The sequence below is a fragment of the Vanacampus margaritifer genome, chromosome 6, assembly GCF_051991255.1.
Source record: "Vanacampus margaritifer isolate UIUO_Vmar chromosome 6, RoL_Vmar_1.0, whole genome shotgun sequence".
Classification (NCBI taxonomy): domain Eukaryota; kingdom Metazoa; phylum Chordata; class Actinopteri; order Syngnathiformes; family Syngnathidae; genus Vanacampus; species Vanacampus margaritifer.
This window is the reverse complement of record NC_135437.1, coordinates 20,499,255-20,523,529: the sequence shown is the minus strand read 5'-3', so window position 1 is coordinate 20,523,529 and position 24,275 is coordinate 20,499,255. Positions and strand designations below refer to the sequence as shown.

General features: G+C 38.5%; 3 protein-coding genes across 3 annotated transcripts; all 3 read left to right on the top strand.

Moving 5' to 3' along the window:
* The first annotated feature begins 38 nt into the window (after positions 1-38).
* On the top strand, positions 39-16,594 carry prtgb (protogenin homolog b (Gallus gallus)). Its single transcript, XM_077569560.1, has 19 exons — positions 39-211; positions 798-1,097; positions 4,480-4,624; positions 4,779-4,912; positions 4,996-5,292; positions 5,485-5,644; positions 6,266-6,513; positions 7,336-7,500; positions 7,739-8,044; positions 9,302-9,487; positions 10,908-11,003; positions 11,076-11,262; positions 11,376-11,503; positions 12,379-12,549; positions 12,705-12,887; positions 14,003-14,126; positions 14,204-14,330; positions 14,412-14,519; positions 15,561-16,594. The coding sequence occupies exons 1-19, from the start codon at positions 154-156 to the stop codon at positions 15,930-15,932; spliced, it is 3,495 nt and encodes a 1,164-aa protein (XP_077425686.1). The 5' UTR covers positions 39-153; the 3' UTR covers positions 15,933-16,594.
* A 2,400-nt stretch (positions 16,595-18,994) lies between these two features.
* Positions 18,995-21,414, top strand: rsl24d1 (ribosomal L24 domain containing 1). Its single transcript, XM_077568371.1, has 6 exons — positions 18,995-19,163; positions 19,679-19,792; positions 19,869-19,941; positions 20,698-20,761; positions 20,884-20,969; positions 21,085-21,414. Exons 1-6 carry the CDS (start codon positions 19,083-19,085, stop codon positions 21,159-21,161), a joined length of 495 nt encoding a protein of 164 aa, XP_077424497.1. The 5' UTR covers positions 18,995-19,082; the 3' UTR covers positions 21,162-21,414.
* Positions 21,415-22,412: 998 nt separating this feature from the next.
* On the top strand, positions 22,413-24,070 carry LOC144054276 (cAMP-regulated phosphoprotein 19-like). Its single transcript, XM_077569554.1, has 3 exons — positions 22,413-22,624; positions 23,045-23,167; positions 23,236-24,070. The coding sequence occupies exons 1-3, from the start codon at positions 22,580-22,582 to the stop codon at positions 23,404-23,406; spliced, it is 339 nt and encodes a 112-aa protein (XP_077425680.1). The 5' UTR covers positions 22,413-22,579; the 3' UTR covers positions 23,407-24,070.
* The last annotated feature ends 205 nt before the right edge of the window (positions 24,071-24,275 follow it).

Genomic DNA, 24,275 nt, shown 5'->3' with positions numbered 1-24,275 from the left:
AGCGCGAGGGTGGGCACCCCCACGCCCCCACCCTGCACCCCAGTACTGCTGGAGTTGCTCTGCTGCGAGCATTCGTGACTGGGGGACCTCCAAGCTGCACGCAGGAGCGCGGAGGTTCGCTTTCAGGGCAAAATGAGACTGCACTGTGGATAAATGGCGAAGTTTAAGATGAAAGTGTTGCTGTTTTCGGTTCTTTTTCTGCATTCACCAAGTAAGTGTCTTGTAGCTCGTGTGCGCACGGATGGCAATGTCGTGTCCATCCTTGTCGACTCTAGTTGCGTGACTTGTGCTTTTGAATGCGAGCAAGCTGAAATAACTTGCTGTTTGTTTATGACCATGTTGCATAGAATAAAAAAAAAAGCTTTTCCAGCATCAGAAGTTCTTTCGATTTTTATCCACTCCAGTTCTAACTCCCAAAATGTTTTTGTTTGTTTGTTTTTAGTCCTAAGGCATTGCTCATTTTGTCCTTTGTTTTTGATCACGCATAATACAATATTTATGTGCCAGATTTTCAAACTGGGAACAGACTGGGACATCATTATGGCAATCTTCTGTTGTGCATTATCTTAGTGTTTACATTTAACTTATCTGTGATACTGTATGAGCCATTTTCTGGCCTTTTTGGACACGATACATGCCATCCATTTGGTTTCAGTTTGTTGTGTAGTTTCGTGATGTAAGGTGATGACTTTATCGTACAATCTGTATATTTGATGCACTTTATTTATTACATAATCAACCCACCTTCTACTACTGTTGGGAATTCTACAATGAAATGCTGCATTCTTCTTCTCCAGGTGTTTTATGTTTCAGCGAGTTGTCATTCATCACAGAGCCTAGTGATGTGACCGTTCTACCAAAGGACCCTGCTGTCTTGGACTGCCAGGCTCACGGGCAGCCTCCAGTCACTATCAAGTGGCTGAAAAATGGCCTTCACTTGGCAGAAAGTGAGCACATCCAGCTTTTACCAAATGGCTCCTTGTACATACCAAAGATAAAGCATACCAAGGAGGAGTCGGATGAAGGATTCTACCAGTGCCTCTCCAAGAACAAATTTGGAGCCATACTTAGCCAAAGATCACGTCTGACTATCGCAAGTAAGTAGTGGCCTCTTAAAACCTGCACTCAGAATAATATGAGGCAATTTTCAGGTGACGGTGTCATCATGCACACATCTGGATGGCAAATTCATGGGTTATTATTAATAACCCATGACGATGTATCCCTCCCCTTTTCTTTCTCAAAGTCAACAGTTTCCATGCCAGAGTTGGTCAGAATAAGATATACTTGAAGTTATAGGTGTCAGTCTAGTTTTTTTTTTTTTTTTTTTTAATGAAACATAGATGGAGTCCAAAGTCTGATGACAACCCCAAAAAAATAAAAATAAAATAACCTTGGCTTTCGTTTGGTCAGTGGCATGACATTGTCCCCACTGGCTACAGCGCTGTGTAATTGCTGAATGGTCCGCTACACAGAGGAATCTCTGAAAGGCCGTTTGCCTTTTAGGCTTTGTTTGGAGTACCCCTGACCACCCCAGAAGAAAAGACTAGGTTTGGAGCACATTTGTTTGTCTACATATCAGTGGCCAGGACAGCTGTGCCTGTTCAATGGGCCTGATCTACCATGCGTGTTGTTCATTGGATTGAGGAGGAATATCCCTAACGACTGTCATGGAAACCAACATGGATAGCTTAAATATACTTTTTTTTTTCTGGAGAGCTCAGTATTGTTCATTCGGTAATTTTACCGATTTGACATGTCATCATCATTGCTCCCCTTTTTATTTTTTTTAAATTTTTTTAATTTTTTGTATGTGGGTGATTATGTGTGTGTGTAGCTTAAATATACTGATAATGACACTGACAGTGAGGACAGGGAGGTATAGGCCTACATTTTTTTATCACAGCTCCAATTATGAGCGCAATTAAAAGATTTATATGAATGTGAACTAATTGCAATTTTTTATTTATTTATTTATTTATTCTTTTTTTTTTTCTTTTTTTTTTTCTGGAGAGCTCAGTATTGCTCATTTGGTAATTTTACCGATTTGACATGTCATCATCATTGCTCTCCTTTTGTTTGTTTTTTTGTTTTTTTAATTTAATTTTGTTTTTTTGTATGTGGGTGATTATGTGTGTGGGTAGCTTAAATATACTGATAATGACACTGACAGTGAGGACAGGAAGGTATAGGCCTACATTTTTGATCACAGCTCAAATTATGAGCGCAATTAAAAGATTTATATGAATGTGAGCTAATTGCAAGTACTGGTATATGGCATTTACTATGCTGATTTGTTTATGGTTATTGTCTATTCAAGAAAATTTGAAAAAAAAAAGACCACACAAAGCCCCCCAAAAGTCCAAGTTTAGTCCAGCGTCCAGTCTTTTGTGAGAGAAGGGGTTAAAGGTTTTGGTCATCTGTGGGCGTGGAGTTGGAGGATGGGCCCCCCCATTGCTGCTTGCCTTCTGTCCAGAGGTCCTGGGGTTCAGAGGTCAGCAGAGAAGGGCTTTGTGATGTCACAGGCTTGCTGCGACTGGGCCGGCCTGCTGTGTCGGCTCCCAGGACACGAACCCTTTCACTGCGTCGACCCCTGTGTTGCCCTGTCAGGCAGAGGCCTTTTGTTGAATGTGGGACACTTTCTCTTGTGAATGAACATGCCTAATACACCACAGTGAGTGATTATGGCCTTCGAAAATCCATCCAGGGAGGCTTTATGCTAGGAATCTTCTGAGCAGATCAACATTTTCATTATAATTCCTGATAGAACATAGGTCTGCCAGAATGTTAAAATGTCCACCTAAAACAAAGTACATGTTGTTGTGTTCTACCAATTGATATCAGATACGAAAAGAAACATAAGATTCAACAGACACGTGGTTGAATTTAGCTTTGACCTCTAAAGAGAAATCTTTGTGCTGTTTGACCTAGACATTGATTTGCCCCATTCAGTTTCTACTCATTTCGCATTGAGATTTAACAACATATTTGGAACGCAACTTTTCATCCAAGGCCAAAGTTGTTTTAATCCTGAGGTTGTGTAATCAAGTACGCTAGCTCTTACGAATAGGTAAGAAATACACACCGTCAAGATATGTCATGGTGATTTGCCACATATATGTCTTAATTGGCTTGTCATTCTTTGTGCATGATAGATGAGATTCGTTTGTAAATTAGATGGTTCCTTTTTAATTTGGTGTTCCCAAAGATCGGGATTTCAATGTGGACTTTCATTGGGGAGAATGGGGTATTGATTTTCTTTAACATGATATTGACTTGTTTCTTGTGTGTGCAGGGGGAAGGGTTAGAGTTATCACCTTAATGAGTGAAGGTCATTGGTTATATTTTGAAGAGGACCCTTCACATGAATGGAGATTTGGAGTTTTGTGTTTGTGAGACATTAAGAAAAGCACATGGAGCGCATTGACCACACACAATGAAAAATTTGCCCAATCCTAGCATGTAAAAAAAAAAAAAAAGACAATAATATGTTGTATGCAGCCCCACTAGTCTAAATATGGTATTCTGGTTAATATTACATTTGTGGAATATGAGCTAAGCAGCAAAATCCAGCCGTTTTTAATCCATCTCAGGGAGCGGCCATTTTGCCACTTGCTGTCGACTGAAGATGACATCAATGTTTCAACCAATCACAGCGCAGCTTCAGAAAACGGGTGAGCTCTGATTGGTCGTTGCCTCTTCAGTCGACAGCAAGTGAGATGGATACAAATGGCTGGATTTTACTTCATAACTCGTATTCCAAAAATATAATATTAATCAGAATAGTCATGTTTAGACTAGTGAGGTCAAGAAATGTTTATAGTTGACTTCCACTTTAAAGGAAATATTTTGCATAATTAAAAGACTTGATTCATATTACGTCGTCGGTGAACTAAGGAGTTATCAATGATCCAACTTTTGATTATTAGTTTTAATACATAACAAATAGGGGTGTGAATTGCCTCGTACCTGGCGATTCGATCCGTATCACGATTCATAGGTCACGATTCGATTAGATACAGATTAATCATGATACGAATTTATAAATCGATTATTGCGATTTTATTTATTTATTTAAATTTTGAAAATACTTATCAGTAGTGATAGACAAATGAAGCTTCATGAAACACCTGTGATGTTTTTTGACTCCTCTAGATGGCATTCTTGGTTTGAAAGCTAACTTCAAGTAAGATGTTTTGTTAAATCTTTCCATCAATAATTGATGTTTAAAAATCGATTTGGCCGCATATTGAATCGATACGAGAATTGTGCACGATAATATCGCGATATATTGGCAAAACATTTTTTTTTTAAACACCCCGAATAACAAAGTATCTGCTAGTCAGTGTCATTCTTCAATTGATCCTGACCAGCATATTAAGTCAGTAAGTAATCAAAGTCAGCGCTCTGCATGTTCTGCCTTATACAAATGTTTTCAGCCATTTCTTCCTTTGATTTGTATTTTCAATTCCTTTTCAGGTATTTCAGAGTTTTTGTTACACCCGTTACCTATGGAGGTGACTGTGGGCTCGGTGGCCCGATTTTCGTGTGCAGTAACATCCAGACCTCCTGCCACCATCACCTGGGAGTTTAACCAAAGAACACTGCCGCTACAAACAGACAGGTAGCTTCAATTAGCCTGGCGCTATTTCAATACACACACAACCATGCTACATGGAAACGTATTAGAGTATTTGGCCATTAGAAATAAATAACAATATACTACAGTCTCTTCTTTCACACCTAGTTTGACCCTAGTTTGACCCTTCTGTGTGCAGAATCACTGTTTTGCCCAATGGAGTTCTTCAGATCCACAATGTACAACTGAAGGATGCTGGGCAGTATCGATGTGTTGCAACTAACATCGGAAGTCGACAGAAGAGTCGAGAGGCAAAGCTGACAGTCAGTCAAGGTGACACTAACTTGCTTTTAATCATTCACTGGTGTGACTTGGCGAATTTGTTTAAAAAAATAACGTTCCTTCTTTTATTAAAGGTGTGGGCGCTAAAACCCGGCAGAGGCCCAAAATCATAGCCGGACCTCAGAACATGACAGTTTCTCTTCGCCAAACCGTGGTGCTAGAGTGCTTAGCCACCGGAAACCCCTGGCCCATCATCTCCTGGAGCCGCGCCGATAGTAAACCCATCGATGTATACAAAGCCAAAGTGTTGGGCAACGGGAACCTGGTTATAACAGACGTCAATTCGAAGCACAGTGGCGTCTACCTCTGCAGAGCCACCACCCCCGGAACCCGCAATTACACCATAGCTGCTGCCAACCTCACTGTGCAAGGTACACTCAATTAATAACAATATTGTGATTTGACTTGCTGTTTAACCCCTAGGCGTTATTGTGACCATTTTTTGGCTTTTTGTTGGTTCTGACCAAGCCATTTCAAAATAAAATACTGCCCACGGGTTAAAATAACATGTGAGGTATTAGCGAGACTTACTGTAACCCATTTGTTGTAAATCGCTGTTTCAGTGCCACCATCTATTGTTGAGAGGCCCGAGAGCCAAACCCGTCCAAGAGCCGGCACTGCCCGGTTTATTTGCCAAGCCGAGGGAGTCCCCCCACCCCGCATCAGCTGGTTAAAAAACGGTGAAGAGGTTCATCTAAATGGACGAATTAAGATGTACAACAGGTATTAAAAAACTTCAATTTCAATCTACACTTGTAGCCCTTACTATCGCTAAAAAAACAATTCTTGTTAACTGGAAAAATAAACAAACTCTGAATATCGACCAATGGTCTAACCTCCTCATAAATCACATTTTAATGGAAAAAATATCTGCCTCAAATAAAAACCAAATATCAAAATTTATAGAAACATGGTCTACGTATATAGAATTTTTTAACCTAATTCTGGTTACTTAATTCTGTCTGTTAGCGAGAGCCACTACATCGTGATAACTTATATTGATGTTTCTGCATTTGGCAATTTATTATTATATTATATTATTAGTATGGGATTTTTTTTAATGGGCTTTAGGTGAACTGATGAATACACACACGCTCGCACGCATGCACGCACGCACACACGCACATACACATACTCACCCACATACAAAAAAAAAAATATATATATATATATATATATATATATGTGTGTATATGTATATATATATATATATGTGTATATGTATATATATATATGTATATATATAAAAAAAAAAAAAAAAAAAGGTATTAAAAAACGATTTATTACACAAATTGGCTGAAGGGATTCATGCCTTGTATTGATTGTGTTTTTTTCTCTCCACAGTAAATTGGTGATTACCCAAATCATCCCCGAGGACGACGCCATCTATCAGTGCATAGCCGAGAGTGAACAGGGTTCTGTGCTGTCTTTGGCTCGCCTCATTGTGGTTATGTCAGAGGACAGGCCCAGCGCTCCGAGGAACATCCACGCCGAGACCATCTCAAGTTCGGCCATTTTGCTGGCGTGGGAGAGACCGCTCTACAATGCGGAAAGAGTCATCGCCTACTCCATCCATTATATGAAGGCCGAAGGTGAGATCAAGAATGTAAAGATGAAGAATTGGATTGAAGGTTATGTAGTGATATAAAATAAGAAGAATATTAAAATCAAAATACAATAAAAAATAATAATAATTGAAGATAAAGAATGTAAAAAAATTGATTAGTGTCTTTTGTGATTTGCTGTCCTTGGCAAGTCTTTACTTAAAGGCAAAGTCAACCCCCAAAAAATTCTTGACAATAATATGTTCTCTGCAGCCCAACTAGTCTAACTACGGTATTCTGGTTAATATTGCATTGGTGGAATATGAGTTAAGCAGCAAAATCCAGCAGTTTTTCTTTTAATCAATATCTGAAGGCGGCCATTTTGCCACTTGCTGTTGACTGAAGATGACATCACAGTTGCTCATGTGTCAGGTAACAACCAATCACAGCTCAGCTTCAGAAAACCGGTGAGCTGTGTTTGGTCGTTGCCTGATCCCTGAACAACTGTGATGTCATCTTCAGTCGACAGCAAGTGGCAAAATGGCCGCCCCCTAAGATGGATAAAAACAGCTGGATTGTGCTTCATAACTCATATTCCACAAATGTAATATTAATCAGAATGTCATGTTTAGACTAGTGAGGTCACATATAACATATTGTCAACTGTTAACTGTGCGGCATCATACTGAGTTGGGAATCGTTATCAGAAACACTGATTAACAATAATAAGTATGATGTAAAAAATATTATGATTTTTGTGGTAGTTTGCGAAAAGAATAATGTTGAGACAGAGACATTAAAAAAGAATCACATTTAGTGTTTACGTTTTTGCAATTGACAAACCTAACGTGCTCTCTGATCCACCGTCAGGTCTGAACAACGAGGAATACCAAGTTGTGATTGGCAACGACACAACCAGTTACATTATCGATGACCTTGAGCCGGCCAGGAATTACAGCTTCTACATCGTGGCTTACATGCCAATGGGAGCCAGTCGTATGTCTGATCAAGTCAGTCAACACACCCTGGAGGATGGTAAGCTTTGAGACTCGCAGCATTCCTTGCAATAAATCACTCTGACAGTTTAGTTAAGGTGAATGTAAATCTTGTGTGTACACAGCAACTTCAGAGTGAGAAGGGGGCGGGGTTTGTCATTTACCATTGCTAGTTTAGTTTACTCTTCTGAAGTACATTGAGTATTAGTAGAAAATACTAATCGGACTGTTTGTTCAGTTAGATCAATGTGTTCATTCTTAAACGTACTCTTTCCCAGTGCCTCTGCGTACCCCAGAACTACGTTTGATGAGCCACAACTCGACAGACATCCAGGTGAGCTGGCAGCAGCTTCCGTCCAAAGTGAGCCGCGGGCGGGTGTCGGCGTACAGGCTGTCCTACCGCACCGCCGCGGACAACACCGTCATCTCTGTGGAGCTGCCTCAGAATAGCACCGAGTATCTCCTGGAGGGCCTCCAGCCAGACACCATCTACCTGCTCCGCATGGCTGCAGCCACCCGCATGGGTTGGTGCGAGCCCTCAGCGTGGACATCCCACCGCACACCCAAGACATCCAGTCGCAAAGGTGAATAAGTGTTTAATTATGCGCCTGTTGGATAAATCTAAGAACTTCATCCATTTGTAAGGTTAGAGGTGACTTATTTTAGAGAAGCTCACAATCTCTTTTCTACGTCATCTAAAAGGGGTTTGACAGGGATAGACCGATTATCGGCACCGGTATTCAGCATTTTGACGAATATCGGCATCGGCCATTTTGAACAATCATACGGCCGATAATAGATCCTTTAAAAAAAAAAAGTGTTAGCTTCAGGGAACTAATTATTTACATTTTCAGTGATGCTGCTGACCCTGGGCACTCTCTGCAACTTCTGTTTTTGTTTGAATTTAAAACTAAGATAAGTAAAATTTGAATACTTGAGATATTTAGAAATTTTGTAAAACTATTTACTTTAGAAAACAATAGGGAGCTATTTACTTAAGTTTTTATTTAACTTAAATAAGTTTTGTTAGATTTTTAAAACAAAGATTTCTATTGACTACGATTTTTTTTTTAACTGCAATATTTTACGAATCCTAAAAGTTAGTCAATAATCATATGCTAAAAAAAAAATCCCCCAAATGTAGAGCTGGAGTTTCTATTTTTTCTAATTTTAGTGCCAATATTTTTCCTTTTAGTGAAAATGAATCGGTTATCTAAGCACATTTTTGCTGAATTTTTCTAGTTACAATAAGTAATTTCTTTACACACCAAACTCATCTCAGCGCATTTTTTCTGAAACAGAACCGTAAAGGGCCTTCCTCAAACTATTCACACAAAGTTGCAGAAAGATACTTGGGTACTCCTGATTGAATAATAAATTCAGTTAAAAGTTCTGTCAATGCTTTTATATGATGTTTAGTTATCACGTAATAGTTTTCTTGCAATCCCAAGTTTCCAACGATCCCATTTCTGGATCCTCCTTCAAGGCTATCTTCTGTGTAGAGTTTGTTCTTGTAGCATTGTTCTGTAGCTTTTGTGTTGGTTACTCAGGAACCTTTGCCCTCCGCTGTCAATGATGCAAGCGCGGCCTCAGTCACAGGTCATAAAGAGAGGCCCTCAGGCGTCTGTGTCGGTGGGGGAGAATAGCCTCTTTTCACATCCTGGTGTCTTCTGTCCAGCTTGTTTTTCCCCAATATGGCCTAAATAAGTTTGTGTTGATGAGCTATAGTTACTTGAAGCCACTTTTTTCTCACGTATATTTTGTTGTGCGCTTCAAAGCTTTAGTATTCTTTTGTGATGTTCCAAAAGTGAATCATGGCTCCTCTCTCTGTGCCCTTTCAGTGCCCTCGGCGCCTATTCTTCAACTTGAGCCGCTTAACTGCACTTCCATTGCGGCACGCTGGCAAACCGTTCCAGAGATAGAGGCTGTCCTTGGCTATCGCATGCGTTACCACGAGGAAAGCCAACCGGACCAGCCCGTCATCCAGCTGCAGGCTCAGACGTACGCCTACACCATCAGCGGCCTCGGTAAGAGCGGACCACGAGGCTGATGATAGCATTAGCATACGTCTGTTGTGTGCTTTATTCAACCGTTGGGTCATTGGGTGCAGCATTTGCATTTGCAACCTCGGCACAGATCAATGTGAGATGACCTCTCTTAGTTTGCTTGCAGTATTGAGTGGGATCAGGCTCCCAGGTTAGAGGTCAGTGTCCAGATGTCCCTCCCGCCACCGTTTCCCATCCAGTGACTTGCATAATTACCCCACGGCTATTGTTGTGTTCAGGGCCAGACCTGCCTTGCCAGATTTTGGCCGCCTCCCCCTTTTAGCTGGACTGCGACACACATGCAACAGACTTTTGGGATTGGTCAGAACTGGACAGGACCACTGACCTTTAGCCATGAGACAGGAGTCTGGATTTGTACCCTACCCCCACTGCTTGTCTGTGCTGTCCATGTAAAAAAAAAAAAAAAAAAACTCCAATAATCAATATGAAACAGCTGAGTCATACTGATTAAAATATAGTTCAGCTTTCTGTGAATCACCAAATTTTTGTGATCCCTCTTTTTACTTTAAACACTGACATTCAATTATTTATGGCTAAAATTATTATTTATCTAATAAATATATGTAAAAATATAATAAATAATTATTTTAATTAGTTATTATTATTTAATGTATCATTAAAATTAAAAATTATAATAAAACTGATTAAATTGAAACAGACTAGAATTTTAACTGTTGTGCACAATTCTTGAGCTGTGCTTGCTCCAAGTTGCATTTTACAACAAGGACGGGATGAAGAGTGTGAGAGGGCAAACAAAAAGGGGCCCACCTCCTATCCTAGAGTCCTGCACGAAGATTCCGTCTGTTCTATCTTGGCCTGACCCGCTGACCCACCCCCACCCGCTCCCATGGGCCTCGGCTCCCAGCAGCTGAAGGCTGCCCTGCGGCCCAGCCCCCACGACGGCCCTCGACACCCGCCTTCCATGGTCAATACCCATAAGATGACCTCTCACACTGGAAGGCATAAAACTAATCTTAACACGCTTTAAAAGGTTCTGATTTAGGAGCCCAGGCAACGGTAGCTATTTAGGTTAAAACACAAATTGTGTAAGTTCATGTCAAAGACTTTTGGTATTTTTGATGTCTGAGAGTTTGTCCTTTTAATTCCAAAGCAGACTGGAATAATTGGAGTCTTGGTAGGATAAATGGTTCCGATAATGGATGGATTTGTAGGAACGTTTAATTATTGATCATATAAATATATTTTAAAGGGCTGGTTGATCTTTCTCATGCTCTTGTTATTGTATATGTTGCATTGTCCATGCATGGGGGGAAGGCCACACTTCACCCCCTTGTGTTATATTTTTCTGTTTACCTTCTTTATAACGCCTCCACTTTTGCTATGTTAATGAAGCTAAAGTAAAATATGTAACGTCTTCCAGATCCTAGGCGAAGATACCGCATCAAAATCCTGGCTTTTAGTCAAGCTGGAGATGGCTATGAGACAGACCGAGCCATCAGTACCCCCGGATGTGTCTGTGAGTACATTTCTGCTTTGAAATCTCGCTTGTTTACGTTGGCGCTCACGTTATTTCTTTGGCCGTATACAGCTGCTAGGGACCAAATGGCAGCCACCCCTCCATCTCCGGATCACGTGACTGTCTTGGCCAGCAATTCCTCTGAAGTGTCTTTACGTTGGAACTGTCCTACTTTCCCTTCTGGGAAGGCCGTCAGCTACACTGTTCGCTACACGGTTGCGGGCATGCACAATGCCTCTGCCGTCCGCTACCTCCAAACGTAAGCTAGCATTCCAAAACCTTTTTCTTTTACAGGAACAGATCAACTATAAGTTTTTGTGCATTTCGTTATGCTATGTACTGCATTTGGGTAAAAATGTTTATTTTCCACAGTACCAAAGAGAATGTGACAGTGCAAAATTTAGATCCAAACACTCGCTATGAGTTTGTGATACGCCTTCATGTGGATCAGATGTCGAGTCCTTGGAGCCATGTGGTTTACCATCGCACACAACCAGCAGGTGATCAATTTGTCAGCCCAATTCACTGTAGACTGCAATTTTTTTAAATGTGCATTTACAAACACAGAAACCTTGATAAATATATTACCTCAATTGTTTTTTTATTGATGTATATGTTGTAGCTCTGTCACTATCTAATCTTTTTAAAATTGATTATTTTAGAGATTATTCTTTCAAATAATCGCACCCTCAATTTTTTTATTTGTTTTTGTTAATCCATAAAGGTTGGACTAAATCGAATTGAATGAATACAAGTACTCATAATTTATTATCTTCTATATCTTATGCATTTAAACACTAACAAAAATAGCCTATGCTAAATAATCAGCAATCGTGATTAACATGAGCGCGCTAGCGATGACCACTTAAGGTAAACAAACACTAACTACCATTTAGTTCACAGTTCACGTTACACATTTTATAGTGTCTTAAACGTCACTTACAGATGATCCTCTAACATTATTCCATGAGTAAATAAGGGTATTAGCCTATGCTAAATGGTTACTAATCACGATTAGCGCTAGCGATTGCCACTTAAGGTAAACAAACACGAACTACCTAGTTCACACATACATCATTATAACATTACAAATTTAATAATCTCTTAAAGGTCACTTTGATACAATACTTTAATAGCATTCCATGAGTAAAAAACGGAGAGCTAGCTGTTAGCTACATGAGGTCAATAACTTCCTGTTCCTGTCTCATATGGACGGCCGAAATATGGTTCCGGCGGCACTTCGAGGTAGAACATTTTAGTCGACCTATTTTTAAAGTCAACTTATGTAGACTTTTTTTTACTTTTTTATTTTATTATTTTGTTTATTTTTTACCAGCCCTATATATGTAAATGTTCGTTATGACTTTGTCCGTAGCCCCCAGACGGCCACCTACAGGAGTGAGACTAACTTTGATCGAGGACGACACGGCGTTGGTATCCTGGAAGGAGCCCACAGAGCCCAACGTGGTGGTGACACATTACACCATACTCTACGCTTCCCAAGCATCCTGGTTGGCTGGACGCTGGCAAATAATTCAAAGAGAGGGTGAGCATTGCATTACAAAAAAAAAATCAACAAAATGTATACAAGCATACAGTAGTATTCAGTAATATTGTGCTTTTTCATTAACATCCTCCCTCAGCTCTTTCTTTTTGTATTATATGACCATTCTGAATGGATCCTTCTTGTACCTTTAACAGGAAGCCATACAATGGCTCTTCTGGAGAAGCTTGAACCAGGGAATGTCTACCTGGTGAAGATTTCTGCCTCCAACCAGGTGGGAGACGGGCCTTTCTCAGACGTTGTCGAGCTGGCTATGAAACGTGGGAATGTCCAACGCAACAAGAAGCCCTGGCACTCGGATAGTTTTCAGCACACTGCAGGTGAGGATGATGTGATTTGTACGTTATAGAAGCAGCTGATTTTATATGAATAGTTTGTAATTAACCTATAGTTAGAGTAAAAACTACTCCTTCTTTCTTAGGTTCATATTCAAGGTCTCACTTTTGATCATTTGAAATATATAAATTACATTTTTTTCTTAAATTAATTGTATTGTTCTAATATCTGAAAATGATCATAAAACACATCAGCTACAATTGTGTGTGACACAGTATAATGCAGCATTATACTGTTATACCAGGGGTCTGCAACCTGCGGCTCTGAAGTCACATGTAGCTCTTTCGTCCCTCTCCTGTGGCTCCCTGTAGCGCTCGAAAAAAAAGAAGAAATTAATTAATTAATTTCTCAGATAAAATATTGTTTAAATTAATTCATGAGAAAATAATAAAAATCAAAAAATGTCAGAGTCCATAAGTTGTCTGAAAAAAGGAGACAAACGGTAGAAAATTTTAAAATGTCAAAAAAGTGATCATAAAATGTAAAAAAAAATAAAATAGAAAGAAGAAAATTACAATAAAATGTGCATGAAATTGCCAAATATGTCAGAGAATTGAATAAAAAAGGCAGAAAATAAAATGTGCAAAAAGTAACTAAAAAGTCAAAAAATAAGAAGTAATAATTACCATAAAATGTCCACAAAATTGCCAAAAAGGCAGAAATAATGTCCTAAAATTGTCATAAAATGTCCTAAAAAGAAAGAAGAGAGGCAGAAAATTACCATGTCCGTAAAATTTCCAAAAATTTGGCAGAAAAGTCTAAAAATGTATAAAAAATGAAGTATTACAAAATACAGCAAAAAAATAAATAAAAAAATACAAAAACGGAAGACAAAAAGTAGAAGAAAATTAATCTCAAAGTATTTGATGCTGCATATTTTTTTTCTGTTATGGTGCAGCTCTATTAGCTCTTGGGACCTCAGTACGTTAGACTAAATAACACTAACACACTGTTTTGGTCATCACAATGTTTAAATGTTTTTTGCGGCTCCAGACAGATTTTTTTGTTACAGCAAAGGTTGCTGACCCCTGGGCTATACGTAACCCTTACCTCTATTCTTAATCTTCAATCATAAATGACTGTCTTGTTTATTTTTCAGTCTTCTCTGATGGTCTGTACCACATAGACCACCGATCTATGACAGGGATCATTGTTGGAGTGAGCATCGCCTTGGCTTGTATTGTAATGTGTGCCTTGATACTCATCAGTAAAGGAAGACCAAGGTACTCATCAATGTCACTGTTAAGTTACAAAATGGTGACTTTCTCTTATCATTAACTGGCATTTTTATTTTTTCCAGAAAATCCTCCAGCCACAAGGTTGTTGCTGTGCCGCCTGGTGAAGCGATGTCTTTGCCTCACGAGCGCCATGTAGAAAACACCGAAGCCCTCGTACCCATGATGAGTACCAACTTCGTAGATGCCAAAGTGAGATGAGAAACTCAAAAAAGCATCAAAAGGTGGTGTTATTTAAAAAGCACAATTCTAATGCACTTTCACGTGTTTCAGGGTGGATCTAACATGGTGATAAATAGTGCTGGTCCTGTCATGAGCAAAAATCAAACCAAGCGGTGGCTTCTCTTCAATAGAGATGTCAGCACACCAACTGAGATTGATGTAAGTAGTCCGACAACATACTCACATTCATAATCATTAGTCATTTTTCTTCTTCAGTCAACTTTAACCATTTCTTCACAATAATATGTTATATCTTACCTCACTAGTCTAAACGTGACATTCTGATTAATATGTGTATCAATCTCAGGGTCAGCTATTTTGCCACTTGCTGTCGACTGTAGCTGACATCACAGTTGCTCAGTTCTCAGGCAACGACCAATCACAGCTCACCTGTTTTCTGAAGCTGAGCTGTGATTGGTTGTTACTTGAGCAACTGTGATGTCATTTTCACTCAACAGCAAGTGGCAAAATGGCCGCTTTCTGATACTGATACGCTGATCTGAATATATGACTCGAGAGCCCATAGCCCATACACGACAGGGCAGCCATCTTGCTCCTCCCATCTCGCGAGCAGACTACTGCATAAACTATACGGTATACGTACAGATTAGACGTATACAGCTCATAGGCAGTTAGTATAGGGCAGGGGGGGGGGGCGGGGTTTGTGACGGGGTGGTCACTATTTTTTAACAAGTAAAAATTAATAATAATAATAATTAACAAGTGGATGGTATGTGCATCTTTTGTTCAATTACAGTTATCATTCTTTAAAATATAAAAATATACAAGTTTCCTCCTGTAAACATCATTAAGCATATAAATTATATATGTATTTAAGGCGAGTTATATATATATCGTTTATGTTTCTACTAAGTACTGTCTCAAATGTTTTCCAATTTCGATACTGTGAATGTATAGGATCGTATGCCGAGAAACGTTTCTTGGGAGGAGCTACATGGCGGCCTCAAAAGTCTTGGCCTATCGGCTATCCAGTCATATATTCAGATCAGTGTATTGATTTAAAAAAAAACTGCTGGAATTTGCTGCTTAACTCATATTCCACTAACGCAATATTAACCAGAATACTGTATTTAGACTAGTGGGACTGCATAGAACATATTATTGTCAACAACTTTTTGGGGGGTTAACTTTAAAAAAAAAGACGTTTTTAAATTGATATCTATTTGTCCTTGTCTGAAGGTTGAGGAGTGTGGCCGCTTGTATGAAGCTGGCAAAACTGTTCTGCGCTATGAGGAGCATTTAGGCGCTGCGCCTCTGCCTCCATCGTCCCGGGAGATCATCTTTGGACCCTTTCACACCGAGAGCTCTCAAAGCAGTGAGAGCAGCCAAGAGACGGGAGACTCCGGACACTACTCCAACGAGGAAAGCAATGAAGAGATGAGCAATCCGTCCACCAGCCAAAGCTCCAGATCCGAATCTTTTGGGTCAGCGGATAATGCAGCTGTCGCCGAGCCGAAGCTATCTTTCCAAGTGGAAAACGAGAAATGCGTTTTCTACCATCTCTCAGCGCCGGACGCCGCTCGGCCACGCTGCGCCTCGGACGGCAGCTAGCACTCCGTTTATCACCCGACCCCAAGAATGACCATTTCTACCTCGATTGTTTCCTGGTTTGAGCCCTCTGGTTATTTCCTGTGGCACAAAGGAACAGGAAGTCAGCTGCTGTGAAGGAGGAAATGAACATTTTCTTCAGATCTACCTCAGGATTTTGTATGAATGTTGGTTACAACATTTCGTTTCCTTTTTTTTTTTACATTCTACCTGTTGGTCTTTGTGGCATCGTCTGTCCTAAACCAAAGCTCACCCATGATGAATGTTTTAAAGAATGTGCTGTGATACATTTGGTCATATTTAATTTGTTTTTCTGGAGTTTAAAGGGGAAGTCAACCTTAAACATTTCTTGACAACGATATGTCATATGTGACCTCACCAGTCTAAACATTTGTCCAATATGAGTTATGCAGCAAAATCCTTCCCCTTTAACTCATTCACTGCCATAGACGGCTATAGACATCAAAAATTCATTTGAACTATTTCTTTTAGTTTACATTTTGTTCCCACTTTTGCTAACAAGAGTATGAAAATCTAGAGTTTTTTTATTGTAATTGTAGAACAGATATAAAATTTGTGATTAATCGTTAGTTAACTAGTGAAGTCATGTGATTAATTACAATTAAAACATTTAATTGTCTGATGCCCCTAATTAAAAAAAAGGTGGCGTCAGACGATTAAAATTTTTCGTCGTAATTAATCGCATGACTTCAATATTTGACTCACGATTAATCACAAATTTGATATCTGTTATCAAAAAAAATCTAGGTTTTCGTAAAAAATTAAATGAAAAAAAAGTTAAACTAATAGAAATAGTTCACATGAATTTTTGACGTCTATACTCGTCAATGGCAGTGAATGAGTTAATTGTCTACCTCAGTTTTTGTCTCTCCATGACTACCTCCTTTTCCCTCTCATACAATGTGTGAAACCACGTTTTGTTGCTTCTGTTGGAGTTCTTTATATTTTGGAGGTTGAAAGAGCTTTTGTTTACCATTGCCTGTTTTTTCTTTCAACCTTTTGTGTTGTGGTATAGAAAGAAAAAAAAACAAGTGCATTAGTGTCAAACTATTCGGGTTGTATGACATGTTGGACATTTGCAGTGCACTGAACTCAAAGCTTTAACACGGCCTTAATACTGGAAGGGCTTTGCATACTCTATCCAAAGAGAGGAACATTTGTACCCAAAGAGTTTGTAATAATAGGCAACCAAAAATAGATGTACATGAAGGGTGTCTTTGCCAAAAATACTGTTACGTGCCATTGATGTAAATTTCCCTCTGAATGCTGGTTTGAATGCTTTTCTCAGTGTAAAGTTGAGTCTGGTGAAAGCTTTAGCGCAAGTCCCCGTGACTTGTGTTCCGTTTGCTTTTGAGACCATTGCTAAGTGCAGCGGTGACGCCGATGCTATTATCCAAAGAGTTGTCTGCTTCCTCACACGGGTGTGTGTGGCTTTTCATTCAGTTGATCCTTGGCAAGATGAGGTGGACACAAATTGGTTGATCCAAGTCAGTCAGTCTGTCTTGACGGTATTTTTCCGTTGGGCGCACATCATCTAACAATGACGTTCACCAACATCCCCTCAACTTTGTGATGTATGGGGAATTGTTAAGAATGCCTCCATGGTATTTGCTGTCCATGTGTGACAATGAAACTATCAAAATGGAAGCCCAGTGTGTGTGAAGAGCAACATAATCAATTTTTATATCTTTGTAATACAAATTATCTTAACCAAAGAAGCTTTAAGTCTCGAATTTAGTGATTTTCTTTGGGTTGATTTTACACAATTTGAATTTAAATGTGCTATAATTTCCATTTGGTTTTGATTAGTAGAAAGGCATTTTACTATGTTTTTTTTTAAACTTGGGATCTCAAAACTGCTCTGATTTCAACTTCAGAAGAATTAGGTCTAAATGTTACATTTAGATGATTGTTGAATGTGCTAGTTTCAGTGTGGCATTTCTCCAAGTTAATACTGCTGATTTTTTTCTGTGTTCTTCATTAATAATTACAGATGTTGACATGAATGCCACAGATAAATTTGCTGATTTAACTCAGGTGCCAAATATAGATTTAGTGAGTAGCCTTGACTGTTAATTTAACTTATGTTTTTTTCTAATTTCCATGCTTTTGAATACCAAAATACTCCTTTTAACCAAAAGAGTGCAACAAAACAAAGTATTTTATGGGTTGGAATGTTGCAACCGACTTTTTGATACTCTCAAGATTATCGCAAATGATAAATAAAATTTGTTCTTGGAAAAACATCTTGTGGTTTCACTGTCTGCTTGAGTACGTTTGTAACTGTGTGAGAGTAGCTACTGTAAAGTTAAATGCATACAGGATGTAGTGTTCCTTTTGCCCAAAGTCTTCTGGGGTATTCTCCAACTCCCCTGACCCAGAACACGATTAAACATTATAGAATATGGATTGATATTATTCATGGTAACACAGTTTTAGTGTTTTGCATATAGTATTATAGACAGTAGCACTATTAGCACATTTATCTATCTAGGTGTGATTGGAAGTGTGAATGTGCCCTGTGATTGACTGGAAATAGATAGTTGTATTATATACATAAATGGCGGTGGGGTGGGGGAATTTAAAGGAATAAAAAAAATAAAAACTCAAATTTCGGGGGGGGATTTGACCTTAGCTTATTTAAAAAAAAAAAACGTACACAATTAAAATATTTGTGTAGGAATTTGGAAATTATGTTTTCAATAGTAAACAGTAATAATAAAAACATAATTTTACTCACATATACATATAAATATAAAAATCAGTCAAACTGATAATTCTGCAACAGGCCTTTTTTTCTCGAGAGGCTCTTTAAAAAAAAATGCAAACATAATAGACTACATAGTATATGGCAAGGGCACAACGTGTTTATATTATCAAAACGTATTTCAATTATCTGCTGTATTTTTTATGAACATTTTTGGGAAACAGGAAACAATACAGAATTTTTTTTTTTTAAAGGGCTTCTCTTTTCTGTATGACAGCCTGTGCTTGCCCAGTATTTAGGCATTTGTCCAGCAGGGAGCAGTAAACTTTGAAATCAACACTTGCAGTTATCACCAAAGCGGAAGTAGAAGGGAGTGTTCTGTCTTGTTGTTGTCACGCGTAGCACGCAGCACTTCTGCTGTGAAAATGCGCATCGAAAAGTGTTATTTCTGTTCGGGTCCGGTGTACCCAGGACATGGGGTTATGTTTGTACGAAATGACTGCAAGGTATGAAACATTTTTGTTTGTCAATAGTTAAGTCATTTGGCGTTTGAACTTTATCTTGGGACGCCGTGTGGTGGGCTAATGCTAACGTGAATCTAACGTGCTCACGTGGGATTAGGACGACAGTAAATTCGGTTAATTGTGCAGCAGCAGAGTTAAAAAATGATAACAAAGACGGATGCCGAGGTGATGGACTCTAACATTCTTACCGGGGTGTTTTGGTGGACGGTCAACGTTTACTCTTGCTACTGGGCCATTTTGATTAGTCGAGGTTGTGCTGGGGCCCAATCATTTGACTATTGTATGCTCCTTAAATGATGGACTAGTGCGCCCCCTAAAGGTTAATACTTGAAATTTAGACCAAAATCCAATAACCTATTCTTAATTTACACCTATATTACTAGAAAAACTGTCAATGTGGGGAAAAAATATATATTTCACTTGGATATTTATGCTCGTTGTAAAAAGTATTATTGTGCAAATTTTTTCTTGACTGTTTTTCCTCCACACAATTGTAGTCATTCAGATTCTGCAGATCAAAATGCCATAAGAATTTCAAGAAGAAGCGTAACCCCAGAAAGACCAGATGGACCAAAGCATTCCGAAAGGCAGCTGGAAAGGAATTGACAGTGGTGAGTTTAAAGATATTGGAAGATATACTGTTAAAGGGTAGCACAATTATGTTATCATTAATTATGTGTCTTTCAGGATAACGCTCTGGAGTTCGAGAAACGCAGAAATATACCTGTTAAATATGACCGGGAGATGTGGGATAAGACAGGTATGGTACAAATTGTTTTTGAAAGAAATTATGTCACATTCACATATGACTAAAGTACCTGTTACCAAAGCTTAACTCATTCACTGCCATTGACGGCTATAGACGTCAAAAATTCATTTAAACTATTTCTATTAGTTTAACATTTTTTCCACTTTTGTTAACAAGTGAATGAAAACCTAGAAAAAAAATATTGTACATTTAGAACAGATATAATGTGTGATTAATCGTGAGTTAACTATTGAAGTCATGCAATTAATTACAATTTAAAAAAAAATAATAATCGCCTGATGCGATTTAAAAAAAGAAAGAAAAGATTATTAAAAATTAGGGGCGTCAAAATTTTAATCGTAATTAATCGCATGACTTCACTAGTTAACTTACGATTAATCACAAACTTTATATTTGTTCTAAATGTACAATGAAATAATTCTAGGTTTTCATACTCTTGTTATTAAAAGTAGGAAAAAAGTTAAACTAATAGAAATAGTTCAAATGAATTTTTGACATCTATAGCCGTCAATGGCAGTGAATGAGTTATTTTTGTACAATCTAATGACAGTTGTCAAACTAATAGCTTTTATTTTTAATGCAACTTTTTTTGTTGGATGGCATGCGATTGCACAGATGTACTTTTGATTGTCGAAACAAAAACAAAGAAAACTGATCATGTTTAAAACAATTTTTTTTTTTTATCATTTAGCAACATTGTCTTTTGCCATTTGTTTGCTCAAATTGACAATTGTGTCACTTTTGCAGTGGAAGCAATGAAGAAGGTGGAAGAAATAAAACTGAAACGGCAGGCAAGATTTATCATGAACAGGTGGGCACTTCTTTCAATGTCAGCCGTTTCTGTCTTCTTGCGGTCTTATGTACTTTTTATCCGACTATTTTGCGCAAATATGGTAGCTTTGGATAGCATTGTGTTTTGTCTCCACGTTGCAGACTAAAGAAGGGCAAAGAATTGGAGAAGGAAGAGGCCATCAAAGAAGTGAAGAAGAATATTCACCTCATCAAAGCTCCACACGCAGGTACATTTTCATACGTAGTCTTAAAAGCTGTTTTTTTTTAACATCTAGATTGACTAGCACTTAAACATGTTACATGTTGTAAAATGGAGGCATCTTTTCTTTTCTTTTTTTACAGGAAAACGCAAACAAATGGAAGAAAAAATGTTGCAGAAATTACAAGAGGATGCAGACATGGGAGATGAGGATATTTAAATATGTTGATTTTGTGTGACAACAAATTATTTTGACTCACTTTTCAGTGGGCTCTCCTGCTTGGGAAGCAACATTTCTACAAAATTATTGCTTTATGGCGGACTTTGCAGTGTTTAAACTTTCAGTTTTGAGTGCTGTACACTGGCTGGTTGCATTGCTCTACTTAAGACCTATGTGGAGGCTTCTTATTGTGTGTTCATTCTAACCCTACTGCAAAAAAGGCAAACGACAGAATAAACACTTCGCCATTAAAAAAAAAAAGCACTGCTGCTGTTTCTTTTGTGTTTTAATCTGTATTTAAAAAGTCATGGCCGTGATGTTCACATTTTCACATCCGTCAGACCAAGATGACACCAAACAATTGATCAACAGGAAAGTAGCATCTGAGTTAAGAGCAAAGATGCTCAATTTCGACCCCCCGCCATTCACCTCCTTGTTTAGAGAACGGTAAGTTGCGCAAAAAGTACTGAAACATTGAACAGCTGCACATGTGCTTTTTAAACGTTTTGAGGTCAAATTAAGTTCACCTCCAAAGGTTTATGGTACATTTTAGGTTAATTCTGAAATTACCCCCCAAACTCAACTTTTTTTGAGTAGTAAGTAATAAAGGATGCAGTACTACAACTGAGCATCTTTCTAAAGGCAAATCACAAATGTGTTAGCCAGAGAAATGCAGATTTATCAAAACTGCTCAACACACATTTTGGTGCTAAAAAAATTGCAGTGGTTCTGGAGAATTTTTATGTTACTGAATCTGAAAATTACCCCGCCCATACATTTTTTAGTAGGCCTGTTCTCTTTATACTACAATTTAGATGAGGCCGTACTGTTATATCATTAAAGCGTGTCCATACAGTTGGGTGACCAAACGTCACCCTACCATACAGTATTCTTTTTATTTTTGATATATCATGAAAGATGGCATTCGTCATCGTGTTTGTGAAAATCAAGCAAAAATTCTGAAAACCCCTCCACAACTTTTAACAAAGATTAAATTACTTTAATTAGCAGTTAATTATTTAAATTAAGTTAATTAATTTAAACTACAGCCAATTCAAAGAAATGTCTTTTTTTTTTTACTCAAGCAGCCCAAAATGGACCCAGACGCCATTAAAATATCTTTGGCGTTCGAAAATTATTTTTGTGACTATCTTGAAGTAATTAAGCTAGTAAATAATGTTGCAGAATATTGTACCGGTTCTAAGGTCTAAACGAGATAAAAAGGTGTCGATTAGGGTGCACGCGGGTGATTGGCGTCTCTGGGATCGATTGACTAACCTTGCTAAGTCAGCAGGCTCCAGAGCACAAATATAAAAAACGCTAATGCTCCAACTGCTGCTAGGGAAGGGACACTTCATCCTCCTTCTGGTCGGACAGCAGGGTTTTAAACGGCAGGCAACGCCTGAAAGACGAGCAGTATGTCGTCCGATGAGGCAGAAGGAACGAGGACGTTGGAAGAACAGGTCAATTGTCTCCTTTTTTTGTGGAAGAAAATCTTAAAATTAACATGGCTAGCGTAATAAATCTGGTAAGTGGCTGGTGGTTAGCACGAGGCTAGTTAGCCTTTAGCTCCTATCGGCTAGTGCAGCCAAAGAGATGCTATCGCCAAGTTATTACATTCACTTAAATGTCAACCGTTTTTATCGTAAATGTGGAAACCTCGCCACCGTGATGTAACACGCTTGTTAATCCTACATTATTTCCATTATTGTTACGAACGTGAAAGCAAACGCTGCACGTTGAATATGTTTTGCAAAATGGATTTCCTCGTGGCATTGTATTCACGTTCTCTTTTGAAACAAATGCAGCCACTTGTCAGAATTGTCGTTTTTACACTGAATTATTTGTGGACTTTTACTTGACATTGTACGTTGTTTCGACAGGAAATGGATGATAAGGTCGTAAGTCCAGAGAAAGCAGAAGAGGCCAAATTAAAGGCCAGGTACGCCAATATTGGAGCCAAACCCGGGGGATCTGATTTCCTGAGAAAAAGACTTCAGAAAGGGGTAGGTATCAGGATGACAACCTGATCTCATTTCATCAAGATGGAAAGATCTTGTTTTTGTTCACTCAGCCCAAGTATTTTGATTCTGGCGACTACAACATGGCCAAGGCCAAAATGAAGAATAAGCAGTCACCATCAGCCCTGTCTGAGAAATCCGAGATCACTGGTGGTCACATCCCAACGCCTCAGGACCTGCCTCAGAGAAAGACTTCTATTGCAGCAAGTAAACTAGCTGGCTAATTGCTTTGCTGTAAACTGCTTTATTGCCGTTCCTACCACTGAGTCAAACTCACCTACCTTCTTCTTTTCAAAGTTCAAGTTCAAACCAAAAACCTGAGGAAAATGGGCAGGGAATTTAGAAGTCAGATGCAGCAAGTTCGAGTTCAAAATGCTCATAAGACCAACTACTCGATTGGATTGCACTTGATCCCGCTCTTAAAAAGAGATGAGTGTTAGTGCTACCTTTTTAATTTGGCATATTTTCACTTTGAAAAATACATGGCACAAGTAGGAATTGAGTGTGCACAGGCTTGTTTATTACCGCAAATAATTTTGTTGCCTATACTGTTGCAAATAGTCCAATTACTTATTAGCCACACACAAAAAGTCAATTTTGCGTTCAGGTATGTCCCCCAGTTGAAATGTTAAAAGGACAAATGATTTCATTGACTGTGGTCTGCGAAGACTTTTAAGCACGAGCTCCACATCTTCCAACCTCTTAAATGGCCTTAATCGAAGTAAAACTGTTTTTCTAGGGCAATATTTGTTGTCAGAAGAGTCACGTCGCTGTTCGACTTGAATTGTTTAGGATTTTATTGAAAACCATGTACTGTATGTGGATGGGTGTGCATGTGTAGCCACACTGTGCCATTTATTTTGTAAATAAAATCGTTTTTGCATAATATTCCCTTTCTATTTTTTGTGTTTTTTAATTCATTGCCACATGCTTAATTGTTTTATAATCTATCCACTTGGGTACTTACATGTATCTGAAATTGTAACAATCATGGCTCCAAACTTTTTTTTTTAACTAGGAGCAGTGACCCTTAACTTGATATTTTAGGTGCTCACACTATGAATTATCTTGCAAAGAAAATAGTAAATATTCA

Excerpts from the sequence above, each read along its gene's own strand:
- prtgb (XM_077569560.1), top strand. The coding sequence starts at position 154 with ATGGCGAAGTTTAAGATGAAAGTGTTGCTGTTTTCGGTTCTTTTTCTG. Across the intron at positions 4,913-4,995 it reads AAAGCTGACAGTCAGTCAAG|GTGTGGGCGCTAAAACCCGG; the intron begins GTGACACTAACT and ends CTTTTATTAAAG. Across the intron at positions 11,004-11,075 it reads CAGTACCCCCGGATGTGTCT|CTGCTAGGGACCAAATGGCA; the intron begins GTGAGTACATTT and ends GGCCGTATACAG.
- rsl24d1 (XM_077568371.1), top strand. The coding sequence starts at position 19,083 with ATGCGCATCGAAAAGTGTTATTTCTGTTCGGGTCCGGTGTACCCAGGA. Across the intron at positions 19,942-20,697 it reads GGAGATGTGGGATAAGACAG|TGGAAGCAATGAAGAAGGTG; the intron begins GTATGGTACAAA and ends TCACTTTTGCAG. Across the intron at positions 20,762-20,883 it reads GCAAGATTTATCATGAACAG|ACTAAAGAAGGGCAAAGAAT; the intron begins GTGGGCACTTCT and ends TCCACGTTGCAG.
- LOC144054276 (XM_077569554.1), top strand. The coding sequence starts at position 22,580 with ATGTCGTCCGATGAGGCAGAAGGAACGAGGACGTTGGAAGAACAG. Across the intron at positions 22,625-23,044 it reads CGAGGACGTTGGAAGAACAG|GAAATGGATGATAAGGTCGT; the intron begins GTCAATTGTCTC and ends TTGTTTCGACAG. Across the intron at positions 23,168-23,235 it reads GAAAAAGACTTCAGAAAGGG|CCCAAGTATTTTGATTCTGG; the intron begins GTAGGTATCAGG and ends TTGTTCACTCAG.